The following is a 21,544-nucleotide window of genomic DNA, read 5'->3' on the forward strand; positions in this document are numbered from 1 at the left end:
AAACAAATAAAAAGTTGCAATTTGATTTAGGGTTGGTTTGGAATGTTCTAAAAAAGTGCACTTTTTGACTTATTGGCTTATGTGGGTTGGGTTTGGGTTGGGTTTGATATGATGTATTAGAGAGGTGATGTGATTTAAATAAGATGATGTGACTTAAATAGGATAGTGACTTTTTGACTTTTTGTATTATTTAGTAAATGCCAAACTTGGCCTTAATACTGATATCAAACCTTGTAATTTTTTTAAAAAAATATCATACACTATGTACAAATATATATATTTATATATAAAATAATAATAAAGAAAAAAAATATAAAATTAAAAATTAAAAAAAAAAAAACCCTGAATACAGGCAGGCTTGCTTGCCTGTCTTTTGCCAACTTTTGGGGTAAAGAGATTGAAAGATAAGAATAAAACCCACAATCCCAGAGGGAAAGTAATGATCACCCTCATATCCTCCTCACGCACATATTCCCCACTTGGGGACCAAACTAAACTTCTATTTTAATCTAAGAACATGGTCTTCACATTGGTTCCACAACCATTGTCTTCTTGGATAATTATGAAGAAAAATTATTTACAAACATCACTTTTTTATTAAAAAATGTAATTACAATGATATAATAATAATAATATTGTAATTATAAATCGTAAGAAGGGTTGTTTGAGTTGGAAATAAAACAAGGACAAATGATCACATCTTTTTATATTAAATTTTTTTTATTTGTATATTGTTACCCAATTATCTCATGCTAGCCTGTGATATTATTTGTTAGAAAATTTATAAAGAGGTAGTTGTGAATTGAAATAGACTCAATTTTGAATGAAATAGTGTAACCTTTCATGGTGTCTTTTTGTTTTAAATGAAGGGTCAAACCTCCATTTGAATGAAAGGGTGTAAACCTTTCATGGTGTCTCTTTATTTTAAAGGAAGGGGTATATCCTTTATTCATACCTTTTCTATTCAAATTGAATAGGTACCAACAAAGCCTATATAAAGGCAGCCCCATTCCAATTTTGATTGATTCTGAAAATTCATTTTTCTTGCCTTCATTTTGCTCTCTTGCGTCCTTTATTCTTCATATTATTTTAGGAAAAATTTCAAAGAGTTATAGAACACAAGGTTCTGGTTCGTCGAACAAATTTGCTTGAAATGCTACTACAAATTTGTGAAGACCATTGTATCTTGGGAGATAAACGCCACATAGTCGTAAGCACCGTAGCGGGGCGAATCTGTCTTAAGGACAGAGTGTCACACACTCGACTTGGTCTTTAAATTATTGATTCGATTCAACAAAATAAATTCTGTAAGTTTTATTTTATTTTGTTTGAATTATTTTAAGTTATTTTATTTACACAGAAGATTGTTCCAACAATCTTAAGACAGATTCAAATTATTCTGTTTACAGAATTTTTCGTTTGTTTCCTTTTTTTTCATTCTTCGTAAATAATTTCGGAAGAAAATTATTTTCTGTGGATTTACAAAATAATATTCTGGTTGGAAAAATAAATAGTGATTATATGCTATTTGACAGATAGTAGTAATATACTGTCTCTTTTCTTTGACAACAACTAGTAGTACGATACTGGTGTCATTAACAATTCAGAATATATTTTTGTGGAATTTTTCAGAAATTAATTTTGGGTTTTAGAAATTATTTTCTGAGTTTTCATTACTTAAAATTCTGTTTTAGTATTTTAATTATTGAAGTGCTATAGAAATTAATTTTCTGTGTAGAATTAATTTGGTTGAATAAAATTTTATTTTATTTCCAAATTAATTGAAAAATAAAAGTTATTTTCTTATTTCTTTTATTTTACAAAATTTAATTTCTTATGTGGAATTAATTTGGTTAAATAAAATTTTATTTTATTTCCAAATTAATTGAAAAATAAAAGTTATAGTTTTTATTTCTTTTATTTTACAGAATTTATTTTTCTGTGTGGAATTAATTTGTTTAAATAAAATTTTATTTTATTTCCAAATTAATTGGAAAATAAAAGTTACATTCTTGTTTCTTTTATTTTTACAAAATTTAATTCTGTGAATTTGATTTAATTTTCAGTGTAGTGAAAATTCTAATTTTAAATTTGTTTTATAAATTAGGATTGATGGCTACTGAAACAAATGCCCAAACAAGTACTACTGTGGTGGCTGCAATTGCACCAACCCCCTCTCCTGTGATGACAGTACCAATAAATCATGGAAAGAAGCCAGAGAAGTTCTCAGGAACTGACTTTAAAAGATGGTAACGGAAAATGTTGTTCTATGTTACAACTCTGAACCTGGCTCGTTTTCTCCGTGAAGATGCTCATATCCTGAAAGAGGATGAAACCGACCGGCAAGTGGTTGCTGCGGTTGATGCTTTGAAACATGCCAATTTCCTTTGCCGGAACTACGTCTTGAACGGACTTGACAACACATTATACAACGTCTGCAGTCCAATTAAGACAGAAAATGAACTTTGGGAATCGTTGGAGAAAAAGTACAAAATGGAAGATGCCGGCTCAAAAAAATTTGTGGTTGGCAGATTCTTGGATTTTGTAATGGTTGATTCAAAAATTATGATCAGCCAGGCTCAAGATTTCCAACTCATTCTGCATGACATTCACGCAGAAGACATGTCTCTCAGTGAATCCTTCCAAGTTGCAGCCTTAATTGAAAAATTACCAAAAGGCTGGAAGGAGTTCAAGAACTACCTCAAACACAAGTGCAAAGAAATTTCTATAGACGAATTAATTGTGCGTTTGAGAATTGAGGAGGACAACCGTAATTCTGAAAAGCGGGCTGGTAAGCATCCTATGGAGTCAAAGGCAAATGTGGTGGAACATGTTTCAAAAACCAAGAAACGAAAGTCTTTTGGAGAAAGTTCATCACAAGGCTTTAAAGGGGGGATAATAAAAAGTACAAGTTTAATGGCAAATGTTACATCTGTGACAAAGAGGGACATCGGGCCAAAGATTGCCATAGTAAAGGCAAAAGCAAAAGAAGAACAAGCAAGAAGCCTGCTCAAGTCCACATGACTGAAGTGGACAATATTTCCAATGGTATAGATGATATCAATCTTTCTGCAGTTGTTTCCGAGGCAAATCTTGTCGGAAATCTTAAAGAATTGTGGGTGGACACTGGTGCTACTCGCCATATTTGTGCTGACAAAAAGATGTTCACATCTTATTCTATAGTAGACAATGGTGAACAACTCTTTATGGGCAACTCCTCAACTTCCAAGGTTAAAGGACAAGGAAAGATTGTACTCAAGATGACATCTGGAAAGGAACTCACTCTCAACAATGTGCTGCATGTACCGGACATTCGCAAGAATTTAGTTTCCGGATCTTTGCTGAGTAAGAATGAGTTTAGGCTAGTTTTTGAAAGTGACAAGTTTGTACTTACCAAAAACAGGATGTATGTAGGAAAAGATTACATGTCTGATGGCCTTTTCAAGTTAAATGTAATGACCGTTGTACCCTCAGTTATTAATAATACTACATCTTCTTCTTACTTGCTTGAGTCTTCAAATTTATGGCATGGTAGATTAGAACATGTTAATTATGGATCTTTGCGTAGATTAATTAATATGGAATGTTTACCTGAATTTAACATTGATTCAAATCATAAATGTGAAGTTTGCGTTGAGGCAAAATTATCTAAAACTCCTTTTCATTCAATTGAAAGAAGTACGGAACCACTTGAATTAATTCATAGTGACATTTGTAATTTTAAATCAATTCAAATTAGAGGTGGGAAAAAGTATTTTATCACTTTTATAAAGTTTATTTAATTCGAACCAAAGATGAAGTTTTGGAAACTTACATTTAATATAAGAATGAAGTTGAAAATCAACTTGGTAAGAAAATCAAGAAACTTAGAAGTGATAGAGGTGGTGAATATGAATCACCTTTTGGTGAGTTTTGTAAAGAACATGGAATAATTCATCAAACCACCGCTCCTTACTCACCTCAGCAAAATGGCATTGCTGAAAGGAAAAATAGGACTTTAAAAGAAATGATGAATGCCATGTTAATAAGTTCTGGATTACCTCAGAACTTGTGGGGGGAAGCAATACTTTTTGCTAATTATATTTTAAATAAAGTACCCCGAAAGAAAATAAATCAAACACCTTATGAATTGTGACATGGAAGAGTACCATCCTACAAATACTTAAAAGTGTAGGGGTGTTTGGCTAAAGTGGCTATTCCTAGTCCTAAAAAGACTAAGATAGGTCCTAAGACCATTGATTGCATTTTCATTGGTTATGCCAAGAATAGTAGTGCTTATCAGTTTTTGATTCATAAATCAGAACATTCCGAAATGCATGTAAATACTATTATTGAGTCTCGGAATGCATCATTCTTTGAACATGTATTTCCAAAGAAGACTGGACAAGAGACTAGTACTAATAAAAGATCTTTTGATGTTATTACTAGTCAAGATCAAGAACATGATCAAGAACAAGAGTTAGATCAAAATGAGGAAGAGAAACTTAGGCGTAGTAAACGTGCTAGAACCTCAAAATCTTTTGGTCCAGATTTTCTAACATATTTGTTAGAAAATAAGCCTTTAACTTTTAAAGATGCCATGTCCAGTCCTGAAGCTCCGTTATGGAAAGAAGCTGTCAACAGTGAAGTTGAATCCATCTTGCAAAATCACACTTGGGAATTAGTGGACTTGTCACCAGGTTGTAAACCTCTTGGGTACAAGTGGATTTTCAATAGAAAATTGAAAGCGGATGGATCAATAGACAAATACAAGGCAAGACTTGTAGTCAAAGGTTTTAGACAAAAAGAATGTCTAGATTACTTTGACACATACTCACCGGTTACTAGAATAACATCCATTAGAATGCTAATTGCCATTGCATCTCTATACAATCTAGAAATTCATCAAATGGATGTTAAAACCGCTTTCTTAAATTGTGAGTTAAATGAAGAAATTTACATGGAACAACTAGAAGGGTTTTCTGTTTCAGGGAAAGAAAAGAAAGTGTGTAAATTGGTTAAATCATTATATGGTTTAAAACAAGCGCCAAAGCAATGGCATGAAAAATTTGACAAGGCAATGATGTCAAATGGATTTAAAATTAATGAGTGTGACAAATGTGTTTATATTAAAAACACAGATAAATGTTATGTCATTATATGTCTTTATGTAGATGATATGCTCATCATTGGTAGTAATAATGACATGATTAAAACTACCAAGAAAATGTTGAATAAACATTTTGACATGAAAGGCATGGGCATTGCTTATGTAATCCTTGGTATGAAAATTACCAAAACATCAGAAGGATATGCTTTGTCACAATCTCATTACATTGAGAAAATACTTGACAAATTCAGCAAAGATGATGATCATCTTGCTAGAACTCCTGTAGATGTTAATTTGTATCTTTTTAAAAATGTACAGGAAAGTATTTCTCAATTAAAGTATGCCCAAATTATTGGAAGTTTAATGTACTTGATGAACTGCACTCGCCCAGATATATCTTATGCAGTAAGTAAATTAAGTAGATATACGAGAAATCCGGGAGTAGAACACTGAAAAGCAATTATAAGGGTTCTTAGATATTTCCGATTTACTCGTAACATTGGGCTTAATTATACTAGATATCCAGCAGTACTTGAAGGATACTGTGATGCAAATTGGATATCGGATACAAGAGACTCAAAGTCCACTAGTGGGTATGCCTTTACTCTTAGTGGGGCGGCTGTATCTTGGAAATCTTCCAAACAGACTTGTATTGCTAGGTCTATTATGGAATCTGAATTCATAGCTTTAGACAAAGCAGGGGAAGAGGCAGAATGGCTTCACCACTTCCTTGAAGATATTCCAATATTGCCAAAACCGGTGCCTGCTATATGCATACATTGTGATAGTCAATCAGCAATTGGTAGAGCACAGAGTCATATGTATAACGGTAAGTCTCGACATATTCGTCGTCGACATAATACCGTAAGACAACTACTCTTTAATGGAATTATGTCCATAGAATATGTTAAGTCTAAAGACAACATAGCGAATCCACTAACCAAAGGGTTAGCAAGAGAGTTAGTTGAGAATTCATCGAGGGGAATGTGACTAAAGCCTATTAAATAAGAGTTACCACAATGGCAATCCAACCTAGTTGACTGGAGATCCCAAGTTCTAGGTTTAAAGGGACAACTGAGTTGTGAATGACTCAGAAGGATCACTGGGGAGTTTATCTCCTACCCATTTCTTTGATGAAATAGTGATGTCTGCAGCGGTTTAGGTTAAGTAATACTTTTAATGATTCTTATATCTAGGTAAACCTAGTGGAGTATGGCAGGATACTTTTCATAAGAATTACCTATATGAGTGTGAACTGGGCCGGTTCTATAAGATTTGTGAAGGGCTACAAGTCTTTAGAGCACTCATGAAAGACCAGGTTGTTCAGGGCCAAAATGAACACAATAGTGAGAACTAAACTGTGTCTGGAGATATACTGTGTGAGTTCTATTGTCTTGGTTTACACAAACGGTTGAACAGTTTAAGACATCATGTTCACTGGTTAGCTAGTAAATCCGATAGTATCTCACAAGGGAAGGTTCAAAGCCAAAAGCTACCTATTCTTTGCAGAATATTTCCAAATTTTTTGTACTCTCTGTATTTACATCATATTGTTGCATTTTCTGTCTGTCAATTTCATTTATGTGGGGGTTTGTTAGAAAATTTATAAAGAGGTAGTTGTGAATTGAAATAGACTCCATTTTGAATGAAAGGGTGTAACTTTTCATGGTGTCTTTTTGTTTTAAAGGAAGGGTCAAACCTCCATTTGAATGAAAGAGTGCAAACCTTTCATGGTGTCTCTTTATTTTAAAGGAAGGGGTATGTCCCTTCTTCATACCTTTTTTATTCAAATTGAATAGGTGCCAACAAAGCCTATGTAAAGGCAGCCCCATTCCAATTTTGATTGATTCCGAAAATTCATTTTCCTTGCCTTCATTTTGCTCTCTTGCGTCCTTTATTCTTCATATTATTTTAGGGAAAATTTCAGAGAGTTATAGAACACAAGGTTCTGGTTCGTCGAACAAATTTGTTTGAAGTGCTACTACAAATTTGTGAATATCATTGTATCCTGGAAGATAGACGCCACATAGCCGTAAGCACCGTAGCGGGGCGAATTTATCTTAAAGACATAGTGTCACACACTCGACTTGGTCTTTAAATTATTGATTCGGTTCAACAAAATAAATTCTGTAAGTTTTATTTTATTTTGTTTGAATTATTTTAAGTTATTTTATTTACACAAAAGATTGTTCCAACATTATTCACTTAGTGAAAAATTTCAATAGGTAAGATAACACTAGCTTATCATTGTTAGATAGTTGAGAGACAAGTGATAACTCATATTATAATTCTTTACTAGCATATGAACTCATGCAATACATGGACTAAATAAATAATTAAAATTAATTTTAAAATTAAAAAATAACATAAAATTTGTTTAAAAAGTATAGCAGAAATAATTTAGAATAAATTAACTTTTAACCATTAATTAGAATATATATATATATATATATATATTGCATTTGTAATGTCATTAATTGTATATTCTAAGTTCATAATAAGAAATACATTGGTAAAGATGAAAAAAAAAATAGAATAAATTAAAAAAAAAAATATCTTTGTGTTAAAATAAAAATAAATTTCGTTTCATAAATTTTTTAGTTTTAGAAGTTTGTCATAAAATTTAAACATACTTTTTAGAAATAAAACAATGTATATATTTTGAGAAAATCGTTAAAATCGATCAAAAGACCAACCAATTTACACAAAAATTAATTAATTAAAACTTTTAAATTTTATTTTATTTTAAAATTTAAACTGTCTTCAGCTGAAACATGCACAATACTACAATATTAAATGGGAGTATAGGTTTACTTCATATAAGTGAAACAACTCACTTTTTCTTTCTTTTTCTGATGTAGGATTGCGTAAAATGAAAATTAGCAATTGTTCGGGGGAAGTTTATTCGACTCAAACAATATCAGTCATTTAATTTTTAATTAGGTCAAACAAATCTAACTAATATATTTTGATAAAATCACTAAAATCGCGGTTATACCAATGAATCAATAAAACCGAAAACGGTTCAGCCTAATTGGCTAGATCAAAAGACTAACCAACTTATACAACTATTAATTAATTAAAAAATTTAAATGTTATTTTAATTTTAAAATTTAAACTGTTTTGAATTGAAACATGCATAATACTACAATATTAAATGTGAGTATGAGGTTCACTTTATATAAGTGAAATAACTCATTTTTTTTTTCTTTTCCTTATATGAGATTATAAAATAAAAATTAACAATTGTTTGGACGAAAAGTTTATTTCTAACTAAGTAATCTTAGTCGTTCGATCTTTATTCAAATCAATCTTTTGTTTATTTCCAATCAAACAAATCTAACCAATATATTTTGATAAAACCGCTAAAATCGCAGTTAAACCAACGAATCAATCAAACCAAAAATGATTAAGCCTAATCAGTTAAGTCAAAAGACTAACCAACTTATACAAAAATTAATTAATTAATTTTTTTAAAATTTAAACTATATTGAATTGAAAGATGCACAACACTACAATATAATGAGAGTATAAGATTCACTTTATATAAGTGAAACAAACCACTTTTTCTTTCTTTTCCCGATGTGGGATTATTACATAAATCATAAACTAATTAGAGTTTTACTTTTATATGATTAAATAGAAGCTAGCCAATAGAGATTTTCTTAATTGTTTAACATTAGGAAAATTAATATGAGATATTGAAACTCTCACAAGATCTCATTTTACTTATATAATATATAGATAGATTTGTCGAGCACTAAATAATATCACATAATGTCCTAAGATTAGGGTTGGTTTAGAAAGAATTTTTTAGTCTAACTTTTTGGCCTTTTGGCTAATTTTCAGTTTGGAAAGAATTTTTTGATTTTTTATGAGAGAAAAAAATGAAATAATTATGATTTGAATATAATATTTTATCTTAATGAATTATTTAGCCTATCTTATCTTTTTGTGCTTTTTTTAGTCCCAACCTAAACTCAACTCACTTGCCAAACAAGGATTTAATAATTTTACTATAGGTCTATTTAGTGTAACTTTTCTAGAGTTAAAAAGTGATAATCAAAAAACATAAAATAAAATCACTCCTCCTTCTAAATAATTAATTTATTTAAGTTATTCGCATTTCATAAATTATAAGTATAACTTATATCAAATGTTCTTATATAAATTACTATATGCAAAAATTGCATCAAATACTCTTATACAGTTTGTATGTGTGTGCGCGCGCATATATGTAGCTTAATAAACAGCAACAAACAAAGTTTAGGATTTGTGGGCATTAATAAAGCATGGATCTTGCTAAATAGATATAATAAAAAAAAATGAAAAAACAATACATTTTTCATTAATTTGAAAACATTTTCAATAATGTTACGCTCTCTCAATTTTTATACAGTATTATATGTATCATTTTATTTGTCAACATATCATATAATGGGTCCTCTATCACAAATATATATATATATATATATATATATATATTCAATACAGTGCTGTCAATTAAACCAACATATTAGATGATGAGATAAAATAATAAAAATATATGGTTACTTATCATTACTTAAATATTTTTCATTGAATTTATTGTCATTTTTTACATGATACTGAGGTCAAGGCAAAAAATATAATTATAATTAATTAGGAAGATCATTTTATCCTACCTAATTGGCTATTTATTTACTGTTCACCTATTTATTCACGCCATCTATTTATCTATGTGTCAACCTACCATTTATTAATAAGTCACCTATCTGTTCATTTAATTTATTTATCTATTTATATCACCTATCACCGTTACCGCCGCCGCCGCCACCATCTGCTATCGCTAGTGACTTTTTTGGCGATCGACCGACGGTAGGTCTGGTGGTGAGGGTACAATTGGAAAAAAAAATTAAAAAATTGTCCTTCTCACTCAATAATTTCATTAAACATGTCTTTATCACAAAAAAAAAAAGATTAAATTTTAGACTAACTAATGTATGGCCTCGTGTGTGTCGATTTTTCACATATTATTTTATTTTTATAATGAGTAATGTTACGACTATTAGTGCTAAGACTCATTATGCTAATATTATATTGATGAACAAAATGATAAACACCCATCTAAAAAAAATAAAATGATAAACATAATACTAGAATTATTATTTCATAATCTTTTTTTTTTTTAAAAATTTCTAGAACACAAATGAGTTTGAAAAGGATATGTTGTTTGGCAGTGATTCCCCCCCCCCCCCCCTCCCCTTAAAATAGCTAATAAAAAATAAGTTAAAATAGTCAATAAATGATTATTTAGAATGATCTAAATAAATGTATTTTTAAAATTTTAATAAAAAAATATGAAATAATACTATATGTACTAATTAATGTACTAACTAGTATACTAATAGATGATGTGACATAATTTTAAAGGTTTTCGGTATTTATAATTTGTATAATAAGTGGGGTTAATAATAATGGTATAATACTAATTGGTATACTAGTGTGTACATTAATTGGTACATATAGCACTATCAAAAAATGTACAAAAAAATAAAGAGGTGATATGATTCAAATAAGTACATTTATTTAGGAGATGCCAAATAAGGTTTAAGAAAAAATATCATATTTAAACCATAATTATTTATTTTTTTTTCTCACAAGTGAACCAACTTCTCAAATATAAATTTTTTAACCAATCTAAAATAACTAAAAAAAATTAGGGTAAATTAAAAATACACTCCTAAGATTTGATTAAAATATAAATCACCCCATGTAGTTCTGAAAATTACATTCCACATTCTAAGGTTTCTAATTTCATAATAAATCGTCCATTTTATTAATAAATTATCAAGTTAATTAATAATTTTTAAGATATTATAAATATATTTTAATTAATAATTTAAGTAATTTTATTATTGTATTAGAAAGTAATTATAAATTTTTTTTAGTTAATTCTGTTAAATAAAAAAAATTTAATGAGAGGATATTTCTAATTTTTTAAACTATAAGAAACAATCTATAATTTAAATAAATTTCAAGAAACGTATTTATAATTTACCAAAAAATTAAAAAAAAAGTTGCTAAATAATCAACTTTTCAAAGGAGCTCTTTGTCATACAATAATACTTTCAAATCACCTATTAACACTTTGTTAATGTAACCTCACCTATTAACACTTTGTTAATGTAACCATTATTTCAAATCTGACGGCCAAGATTGAGGTATGGATGTATGGGATCACCATAACAGTGTGATTAAGAATATCTCCTCTGAAATCAAAATAAAAATTAAAAAAATAAAATAAAATAAATAAAATAAAATAAATAAAAAGTAAGAGAGAGAGGAGAGAGAGAGAGAGAGAGCAACTTTTCCTTTTTCTTATTCAATTCTCTCTTCTTTCGGTACCGCCCAATCCTCCTTTTTTTCACAATCTCCATCTGTCAAATTCTGAATGTGAATACACAAACTCAACAAAGCACAACACAACACAACACAACACAACAGAGCATTCATGTAAGGATTTAGCTGTTGCTGATTCAAAAAGCAAACAAGAAAAAAAAGGAAGAAGGAAAAAGTGCAAAGCAGAGGATTCTATATTGCTTTTTTGGGCACTCCTCAACCCTGGTAAGTCATTTCTCTCCATTTCTTCTCCCTTTTTCCATCACTCACAAGATTTTCACTACAACCCATCAAGCAATTGCTCTTCAGGTGCTGAATTGATTGTCATCTGAATCTTTTGATTCTCTTTTGATTTGGTTTCTTTAAGAAAAAGTTTTGTTTTTGTTTTTTTGTTTTTTTGAGGTGGGTTTGTGCTCAGATTAGCTTCCAATCACTTTTCTATCTGTATTTGTCTTGGAACTGATTTGGGTTTGATCTAATTGAATTGGGTTGTGTCCCTAATTCGATTTCCCATATGGAACAGATTGGAAACGAGAAGGTTTTTGGAGTGAGAAAAGAAGATAGAGAAATGGGCGTTGAGATTATGGAGATTGGAGTTCAAATCAGGAAAGTTGTGATCTATTCGATCAGAACATTTTACAGATCGGTTTGTAATCATCCATTTCTTGTTGGTTTGGTGTTTGTTTTGATTTTCCTGCACAGATCATTTCCTTTTCTGTTTTCCCTTTTGGTTTCTGCTTCCCCTGTTCTTGTTTGCACTGCTATTTTGCTTGGAACTCTCTTGAGTTTTGGGCAAACGAATATACCTGAAATTGAGAAGGAAGAGAAGACAACAACTCATGAGATTGCGTCCCTGAAAACTGGGATTCAAAGAGATGACACTGTTGTTGAGAGAGATGAAAGTTTTGTGGTAGAGAAGTACACTGGGAAGAGAAGGGATGTAGTAGAGAAGCCGATTGAAGAAGCAAGTTCTGCAGCAGATATGGTCAGTGAAGTTGATAAAAGTGATGGTGATTTGGTTTATGGTGCACCACTGATTGAAGAGAATTCCCGGGAAATTCAATTAGAGAAGCCGGTGATTGAGGAAGCAGATAGAGAATTACACTACTCGGGATTGAAAACAAATGCTGAAACGATTAAAGAGATAGTTGCCGATAGGGAATTTTTTGAGAATCAGTATTCTCGGATTGAAAATGTGGAAGATGAAAATGTTGAATTGCAACGTGACCAATCACCAATAGAATCCATTGATTCTCGTATGGCAGATCGTGCAGACAGTTCTCCAAGTTCACTGTGGAAACGAGAGGAGGAGGAGGAGGAGGAGGAAGTGGATGATGAGGGTTCAGATTCTGGGTCTGATCGGGCTGAGAGTTCGTCTCCTGATGCTTCAATGACTGACATCATTCCAATGCTCGATGAGCTCCATCCCCTTTTAGATGAAGATGCTCCTCAACCTACTCATATGTCTCATGATGGCTCTGATGCCGGTTCAGAGCGGTCTCAGAGATCAAGCAATTGCACTAATGACTCCAACGAGGATAATGAAAACCAAGACCAGGAAGCTGGTGATGATGATGATAATGAGGATGATGATGATGAAGAGGAAGAAGAGACACATGGTGACAAAGATGATGCAGTGAAGTCTGTTATCACATGGACTGATGATGATCAAAAGAATCTCATGGATTTGGGGACTTCTGAGCTAGAAAGAAACCAACGGCTGGAGAGTCTTATTGCCAGAAGAAGGGTACGGAGGATGATGACTGAGAAGAACTTGATAGACTTGGAAAGTTCCGATCTTCCCTTCAATATTACCCCTGTTTCAACAACACGGCGCAACCCTTTTGATCTACCTTTTGATTCCAATGACAACATGGGATTACCGCCCATTCCTGGCTCTGCTCCTTCTATTATGTTACAAAGACGTAACCCTTTTGATCTTCCTTATGATTCGAGTGAAGAGAAACCCAATCTCATGGAAGATGGTTTTGAACAAGAGTTTATGCCATTTGCTCCTAAGGAGGTGTTCTTCCGTAGGCATGAAAGTTTTAACGTGGGACCATCGTTCTTTGGGCCTCCTAAGCAGGAGAAGCAAGATATCAAGTTTAAACCCTATTTTGTACCAGAACGGATGGCTTCAGAAGGGACTAGCTATTCCTCTTTTCAAAGGCAATCGAGCGAGCTTAGTGATTCGAAGGTGAGTTCTGTTCCTGAAACGGATTCAATCTGTTCAGTTGGGGACCAGGATGATAAGAAGCTCATTGAAGAAGAATTTTCTCAAGCAGCAGAGCTGATCTCAGATGTAGATGTAGAGCATCCTTCTGAGCTTGTTGGACATGGAAGTGAATCCTCTGAAGATGTAGATGTTGTCGGTTCAGCTGAGGACGAGGATGATACGAAGCTCATTGAAGAAGATTTATCTCAAGAAGCAGAGCAGATATCAGATACAGAGCACCCTGCTGAGCATGTTGGACATGGAAGCGAATCCTCTGAAAATGCCGATTCTGTGGAACTATGCCAATCTGAGAAGATAGGCACTGAGCATGATGAGCTTGAAATGGTGTCTAGCATTTCTGAAACAAGAGATGTAGCTACTCATGACGAACAGGGTGCAGGTGAAACTCATCTGAATACAGGATCTGATGAAGTTAATTACAGTAGTAGATCGAGCTTGTCATCATTGTCAGAAGTACACGAAAGGATCTTTGATGAGAAAGAAGGTGAAGTGTTGACAAGTTTGGAGCCTAAAAAAGAGAATGTTATTGAGGAGTCTGGCATATCAAATCAACGTTCGTTAGAAGAGTCAGACTTCAATATTACCATTGGGTTGGTTGATGACAGTCAACACAAGGAGCCTGTGTATGATTCAAGCCCACCGGCGGTTCAGAAGAACCTCTCTTCTTCGTCCATGTCCTCTGACCTGCCAGTAGAATCATCTGAAATGGGTTTTGCACCAGAGTTGGTTAAAAGAACTGAGTCTTTTTCAGATAGAAAATCTGATGTGGGTAATCAAAGCAAAGCATCAGATACTCCTAGTAATGAACAGATTTTAGCAGACTCATCAGAGGTACATCCAGTGGATAAAAATGAATTGGTAACAAGTGGGATTTCTGAGAAAGCTGAGCACATTGCTTTGAATCGTGGGTTCTCAGGAGATGACCAAAAATTAGATGGTGCAAATGCATCAATAGTGCCTGAAGCTGTTGCTGAGCATGTTTCAATTGACTTAAAACCATCTTCAGGCGCTGAAGCAGTGGAGGACCGTCTGATCTATCAGGATGGAAGTTATCAGCATGAACAGAACCAAGTTTCCTCGTTGAGCTTTGGTACAAATATCGATGTTGCGGTCCACCAAGATTTAGGTCAGGATTTGGCTTCTAGTTCTGAACATACATCTTCTGAAGATTTAAGTGTGACGGCTCCAAAGGAGAAACAGCCTTCAGTGGTTTATGAGCAAGTTACTGGGATTCACCCTGTTGCATCTTCTTCTGAAAATGAATCAATAGAAGAACATACAATCAATGAAGAAGGAGCTCTTCGGATTAAACAAGATCAAGTCTACTCATCAAGTTCTGATGCAAATTTCCATGTTGGGATTGACCAAGAAGCAAATGAGGAGCAGTTGTCCACACATTCAGAAAGTGTTTGTGAAGAAAAACCCATGTATGAGTTGGAGGAACAGCCGCCGTTGTCAGACAAAGCTATGGTTGAATTATCTTCTGAAAATCATGAAGAATTGCGAGTAAGTCATTAAATTATTGAGCATGATTTATTTTCTTAATATTAGCATTTTATATCCATCTCCTTCTCTCCTTTTGTGTTTTATTTTTCATTTCTGTTGCACTGGTTATCTTTATCACTGTTCTTGCAAATTGCCTGTTGTGATACAAAATACAAATAAGGTAACTTACTTCGAAGCACTCCGTAGCCTATAAGATTTTCTTGCGTCTCCATTGAGAAAGTCACTTGGAATACCCTGGGGCATTGCCAGTATAAACCATGGAACTTTTGTGAACGGAAATGAAAGGACATTAAATGCCTATATATGTGGATTTTATGTAATGTTTTAGACGAGACTTTGATGAATATTGATAACTGATTATTGAGAGTTGTTCTAGGATTGCGTTCCCCAGTCTCTTCTTCTTCTTCTATTCTTCTTGCTCTTACTGCTACATCATGTTGGCTCTTTTCCTACCCAGAACTAAAGTAATGATTTCATATTAAACTGGTTCAGTGATCAAACAATTTATTATAAATGCTTTTGCTTCATATATTTTCCAAATCAGTGGTTATTAGACTTGCCAAACATGACAATGCTCCAATTTGATTAAATAATGAATGTCTGTGCTTAATATATTTTCCAAACCATGGTGGTGGTTATTAGACTTGCCAAACATGAGAATGCTCAATCAATAAGTATTGACCTTGTATGTCCTATAATGCTCAAAAGGGGTTTTTTGGGGCAGCCCAACAAAGGTTTTTTTGTTGCAGTCTGAGTTGGGCAAAGAGGGGGTGCTTGGTTCTGACTCTGAGGAGGTGAAGTGGAGAGAGGACGGGGTTCCTTCTTATTCTGAAAAAGGGGAAGGGCCTTGTTTCTCGGCTAAATTGGGCGACTTTTTTGGTCTGAATAGATTGACAAAGGTAGAGGTGGGGAACCAAGCGATGTGAAGTGCTGTGATGCCAATTTGGGAGATGGGAGGGAAGCTGCTGAGGATGGAGATATGGCTTTGAAGATTTTAGGAGCTACTTTTAAGGCAAAGGGGGTTTGGGATGGGTTGGTGGAACGGGCTCAGTGGCGGTTGGCAGGTTGGAAGTGGCAGTACTTATCCAAAGGGGGGAAGGTGACATTGATTAAGAGCACATTAGCGAGCATTCCTACTTATTTCGTGTCAGTCCTTTGTGGTACCGGTGTGGTACCAGCCAAAGAACCTCCAGTGGTCAAGCCAGTTCACACTCTCTAGCCAAAACTAAGTAAGAACGTACAAGACATAATATACAAACATATCTCTCTAAGGGCCACTGAGCCATATATATATGTAGGGTTGCCAACTTGCCACGTGCTCTTCAGACGTCCCAGATTCCCTTTGATTCTTGTGCTTACATGTCATGATGACGACATTTTGTTATGACCATCTGCACGATCATGCCAGCTAGACCAGCTCACGGGTCATCCTTTAATCACCGGCTCAGCTCAGCCCCAAGGGTTGGATCTTAGCTGGGCTGAGGCAAACAATCTCGGCTCTTCCCTTCTTTGCTCGGGCCACTCCAATAACCTGATCCACCAATATATTTGTGATGTATTAGTTTGTGCAAAGCAATGAAGAAATGAAGAACTCTTTCAGCACTTTTTTATTTATTTGTTTGTGTGGTACATCATCCCTTAGGGAGAGATTACCTAAGAACCAGTGTGTGAGTGCCTAGGCTTTACCTCTTCTCCTCTCATTCTCCTAAAGATTTCTCTGCATTTGCTGACCTGCTCACTGGTTACTAAACTCAGTATTCAGCCTCTATAAGCCATATAATAATCCCCAAAGCCTTTGTCTGGCATCCCTGATCAGTAATAATCAATTACTTATCAGTATTAAAGCTGTCCAGCGATTGATTTGGGGCTAAATTAAGAAGATCAAGAAACATAGCAACTTATAATATGCATGTAAGCTTCCCATTCAGAAGACCTAAATTTATGCATAATTTGCAGTTATGTTTTGTGATTTTCTTTAACCCATTTCAAGGTGTAGCCCTCCGTCAATTAGCAACCAAATTACTTACTTTAAGGGGGAAAAACTAGCAAAGTTACCATTCTCATAGTACTGTTCAGTCTCCAAACAGCCCATATTTCAGACTAAAATTCTACCAGATCAATACTAAATTATTTGCCATCATTTCCCGTATTACTGGGCCTTCTACTTAAAACCTTAATTTAGTGGCAGTTTGGTACTTCCAGCATAATATTTCCAAAAATCTGGCAACCTGCACTTTTGAATAACCAAATAAGTTGTAGTCCCTTCTAATTCATAAACATTACCTGACTACCTTTCTTGTGCCTTCAGGAGCCGTAAACCATCCAGTTTCCTTTTACCAAACCCACATTTGTTTGGTATCAAAGCTTGTAAGAGAGTGTTTCCAAGAACTAGTCATTCAGGACTGCCATCTCGATGGTCATGTCTCCAGGATAAATTTGATGAAAGTATAAGAAAGTGTCAGACTTGATGCCCCGCCCAAGTCAGGTACAAGGCTTGGGGAACCCTACCTTGGTTTTGGACACGGACATGATGATATGGAAATTTTCAAAAAATGTAAGATACGGCACTTGGGGAATACGTGCAGATATATAATTTTATATATTTATTATATAACATATATAAGGGTAAGTATATTTATATTTTATCAGTGAAAGTCAGTTATTAGTTGTTAGATTAGCATCTTGGTGGAGTTGAACCCCGCAGCCTCACCCTTGCAAGCACCTAATTGTTGCACCCATGCCACAAGGTCATTGGCTTAGGGTAAATAATTATTATGTATCATATATATCAATATTCAAGTCAAAGCTAATAATTTTAAAAGGCGAAAAGAGGAGAATAGGTATAAATTTATATTATTTTTGTTTTATCATTGAATTGTAAGTTATTTTATTCAAACTTGTACAATGTTTATGTGTGTTGAAGTATTGGAAAGTGTCCGACAAGTGTCCTGTTGTGTTAGTGTCGTGTCCAACATGTTATCTTCTTAGAATTGATCATGCTTCTCAGGCTTTGTTGTTCATCATTATCCTGTACATTTTGGTAAGGGATGTGGGCTCAGGGATACCTGGTGGTGTTGGACTGGAGCGATCGGGGCTCACAATGGTGGCATTCTCATATTGGCTGGACCAAAAAGCATGTCAGAGAGAGTTGACGTCACAATGTGACACATTTCTCAACCAATGATGAAATCGTTGCTGATAACATGCTGGGCTAGGTGTGCAGCACCTCTGATATGGACCTGTAGCTTGGCGGCTCCACTGGCATTGTGATTGGGTCAGGCCTGTGAATCCATTTTTCCTATACATCCCTTGGAGCACCATTTAAGGGCGAATGTAAACTTCAATGTTCTAATACTAATAATCTATTAATTATTGGGACCTATGGATTAGAACTCACATCCTTGGTTCCTCTAGGGCCCCATCCATGCTAGGCAACAAGCCACCTTCAAGCTTGAAGAATAAAGTCAATAAACTAATGTCACATCAGGTGATTTTGAAAATAGGCTTTGACAGTCCTAAATTTCTGCACATTATTGAGATAAAGACAGACTTGAATGTTTGTGCTTATGCGAGTACCCCACTCCTGAACCCAGGTGGTGTCGATGCTTATTGCACACTGATTGTAAATACCGAGGAGTGTCTTGTATGTATTTGTATTTTAAGAAAATGCATGCTTCTTTCATTTTTTATTTATACATGTGCTTGTGTTATACACAACATATTGGTTCTATATATGTGACTTGTTTCTTCGATTAATCTTTCATGGTATGATTATCAAGACTGCAAATTGTTATTGTATGTGTGGTCACATTGGCATGTTTGATGCATTCATTTGAAGCATATTTTAAAGTTTGACATATTGAATAAACAATATTAACGATCACTACTCTGTTAATCAATCAGGAACAACCAATTATTCATGTGGAGTCTATTGTGGATTCAGAAGTCCAGCCCGAAAACAAAGTTTCTTCAAATATCTACTCATCTACAGTCTCTGGTACCGGATCACCAAGAAGTTTATCAGATTTGAAAGATGATTACCTTGCTGGAGTTGGGAATCAAGACCACATTCCAGTTCAACCCTTCAATTTTCCTGAGGAAGTGATTGGTTCTCAGGTTCGTGAACAAGATATGATGGAAGAGGCTGATGAGATCAAGGAGATAGATGAAGGGTTACTAATGGAATTGGATGCAGTTGGCGATTTTAGCGTCCAAGAGTTGGGATCAAACTTGAATGAGATTGAAAATAACCGAATTCTTGGAGAAGAGATGAATTCAGAGATGCTTCTTGTTGAAGCACAATCACTTGAAGATATTGATTCCATTTTTAAGAAAACTGAACCGGTGGCAATAAAAACTGAAGTTGAGATTGAGATACCACACACGGGTCAAATTAAAGAAGAGATCAATTCTGGGATGGCAGAATTTGAAGCACAATCACTTGAAGATAGTGACAAAGAAATTAAAAAGGATGTTGTTGAAGAAACTAAAGCTGAGTGTTCTGAACATGGGATGTCCAATGAAGATTCGAGTCTCGCAGAGACCAAGATGGAGTTACCAGTTGTTGAAGCAAGATCAATTGAAGATATTAATTTGGTTTTTAAACAGCTTCACGACAATGAGAGATCCAACAGTCCCAGTTCGGTTGATGACAGGCGCGATGTTGAATCCAAAGATCCAGCAGAAACCTATTCAGACTTGCATGTCGAAAGCCAAAGCGAGCCTAGTTCAGTATATGACAGGCTTGATGTTGTAGAATCCAAAGATCCAGAAGAAACTAGTTCAAACTTGGTTGCTGATGTGGATCTAAAGCCGGCCTCAGAAGGTAATGTAGACAAGCCAATGAAGTCAGATTTTAAAGATGGTTCGGAAGAAAGTGAATCAAATGAAGTGGGTTCTACCAGGGAGATTGAATCAAGCATCAAAGAGCCAACTGTAGACAAGCCTGTGATGTCAGCTTTTAAAGATGGTTCGCAAGAAAGTGAGTCAAATGGAGTGGGTTCCTCCAAGGAGATTGAATCAAGCATCAAAGAGCCCGGTGTAGACAATCTGATGAAGTCAGATTTAAAAGATGGTTTGGAAGAAAGTGAGTCAAATGAAGTGGGTTCCTCCAAGGAAACTGAATCAAGCATCAAAGAGCCCAGTGTAGACAAGCTCGTGAAGTCAGATTTTAAAGATGGTTCGGAAGAAAGTGAATCAAATGAAGTGGGTTCTGCCAAAGAGATTGAATCAAGCATCAAAGAGCCCAGTGTACCAGAAACTAGCACAAACGCCTCCACTGAACAACCAGACCATGGAGTTCAAAAGTTTGATGATTTAAATTTGAGCATGTCTGGTGACAAAGGTAAGAAGAAAAAGTCTCATAAGTCCAGCTCCAGCTCCAGCTCTAGATCGAGCTCTAGTGATTCTGAGTAGAGAGTGAAAATGCAGGTAAAAGAAAAAGGCAAAAAAAAAAAAAAAAGGAAAGGAATTTGGTGTTTGAGTTTTCCTCTTTAATGGGAGTTTTGGTCTTCTAGTTTGGTTACTTTTTTGTGTTTTGGATAAGAGAAATCGGGTTTTGTTCATTTCCTTTCAGGTAACATCTTTAACTGATTTATTCCTTCAAGAATGAGTTTTGGTTTGATTTCTTGAAGTGTGAAATTTTCTTGTTTTCAGTTCTTGAATTTTTCGAAGTAAACAGTTTGAGGCTTGTTGGGAGAGAGATCGTTTTTCCTTTCATGTTGTAAATTAATTTGTTGAAAAAGGTTGCGGTTTGAGTGTTTTCTAAAAACGTATTGTGCAATTTGTTTTTCCTCTGAATATTTCATGTGGATATCGATATATGGTTAAGCTTGTTTTGGTATGTGAAAAGGTACTGTTTGTTTGCAAATTTTGGTGACGGAAATGAAAAGAAAATGTGGAGGTAATCGTTTTTCTATCTTTGGCTAAGGCCCTTCAGGTATCGTGTTTTGTTATTGTTTCCAGAAAACTGTGAGACCGTATGGTTGCACATTTTCTGCTTTTGAATATTTTCTGATTTTGTTTTTGTTTTAGTTATTACTATTACTGGAGCTGTTTTGCGGAAAATAGAATGCTAGCTTTGTGTTGACTACCACATTGAAATGCTGTTGCCGAGGAAGAAAAAGACGACTTCATAGCGGGATATTGCATCACTTAAAAACAATAATCGCCCCCATCAACAGCGTTCATTTTATGATTGTACTTGCATATCATGTTAATTGTTCGATCATTGATAATCACAACTAACAAAAATTTATGATCTCAATTATATGTCACTCAAATATTTTTATAAAGCAAATTTATTTTCTGACTTTATGTGAGAAACCATTGAA

At 34.2% G+C, this 21,544-nt stretch overlaps 1 protein-coding gene across 1 annotated transcript; it reads left to right on the forward strand.

Annotated features, from left to right (window-relative positions):
• The first annotated feature begins 11,417 nt into the window (after window positions 1-11,417).
• LOC114313540 (cardiomyopathy-associated protein) lies at window positions 11,418-20,982 on the forward strand. Its single transcript, XM_028259911.2, has 3 exons — window positions 11,418-11,695; window positions 11,994-15,212; window positions 19,116-20,982. Exons 2-3 carry the CDS (start codon window positions 12,039-12,041, stop codon window positions 20,625-20,627), a joined length of 4,686 nt encoding a protein of 1,561 aa, XP_028115712.2. The 5' UTR covers window positions 11,418-11,695; window positions 11,994-12,038; the 3' UTR covers window positions 20,628-20,982.
• Window positions 20,983-21,544: the final 562 nt, after the last annotated feature.

Source organism: Camellia sinensis, chromosome 12 (genome assembly GCF_055761805.1).
Source record: "Camellia sinensis isolate YWXY chromosome 12, ASM5576180v1, whole genome shotgun sequence".
Taxonomy (NCBI): Eukaryota; Viridiplantae; Streptophyta; class Magnoliopsida; order Ericales; family Theaceae; genus Camellia; species Camellia sinensis.

Excerpts from the sequence above, each read along its gene's own strand:
- LOC114313540 (XM_028259911.2), top strand. The coding sequence starts at position 12,039 with ATGGGCGTTGAGATTATGGAGATTGGAGTTCAAATCAGGAAAGTTGTG. Across the intron at positions 15,213-19,115 it reads AAAATCATGAAGAATTGCGA|GAACAACCAATTATTCATGT; the intron begins GTAAGTCATTAA and ends TTAATCAATCAG.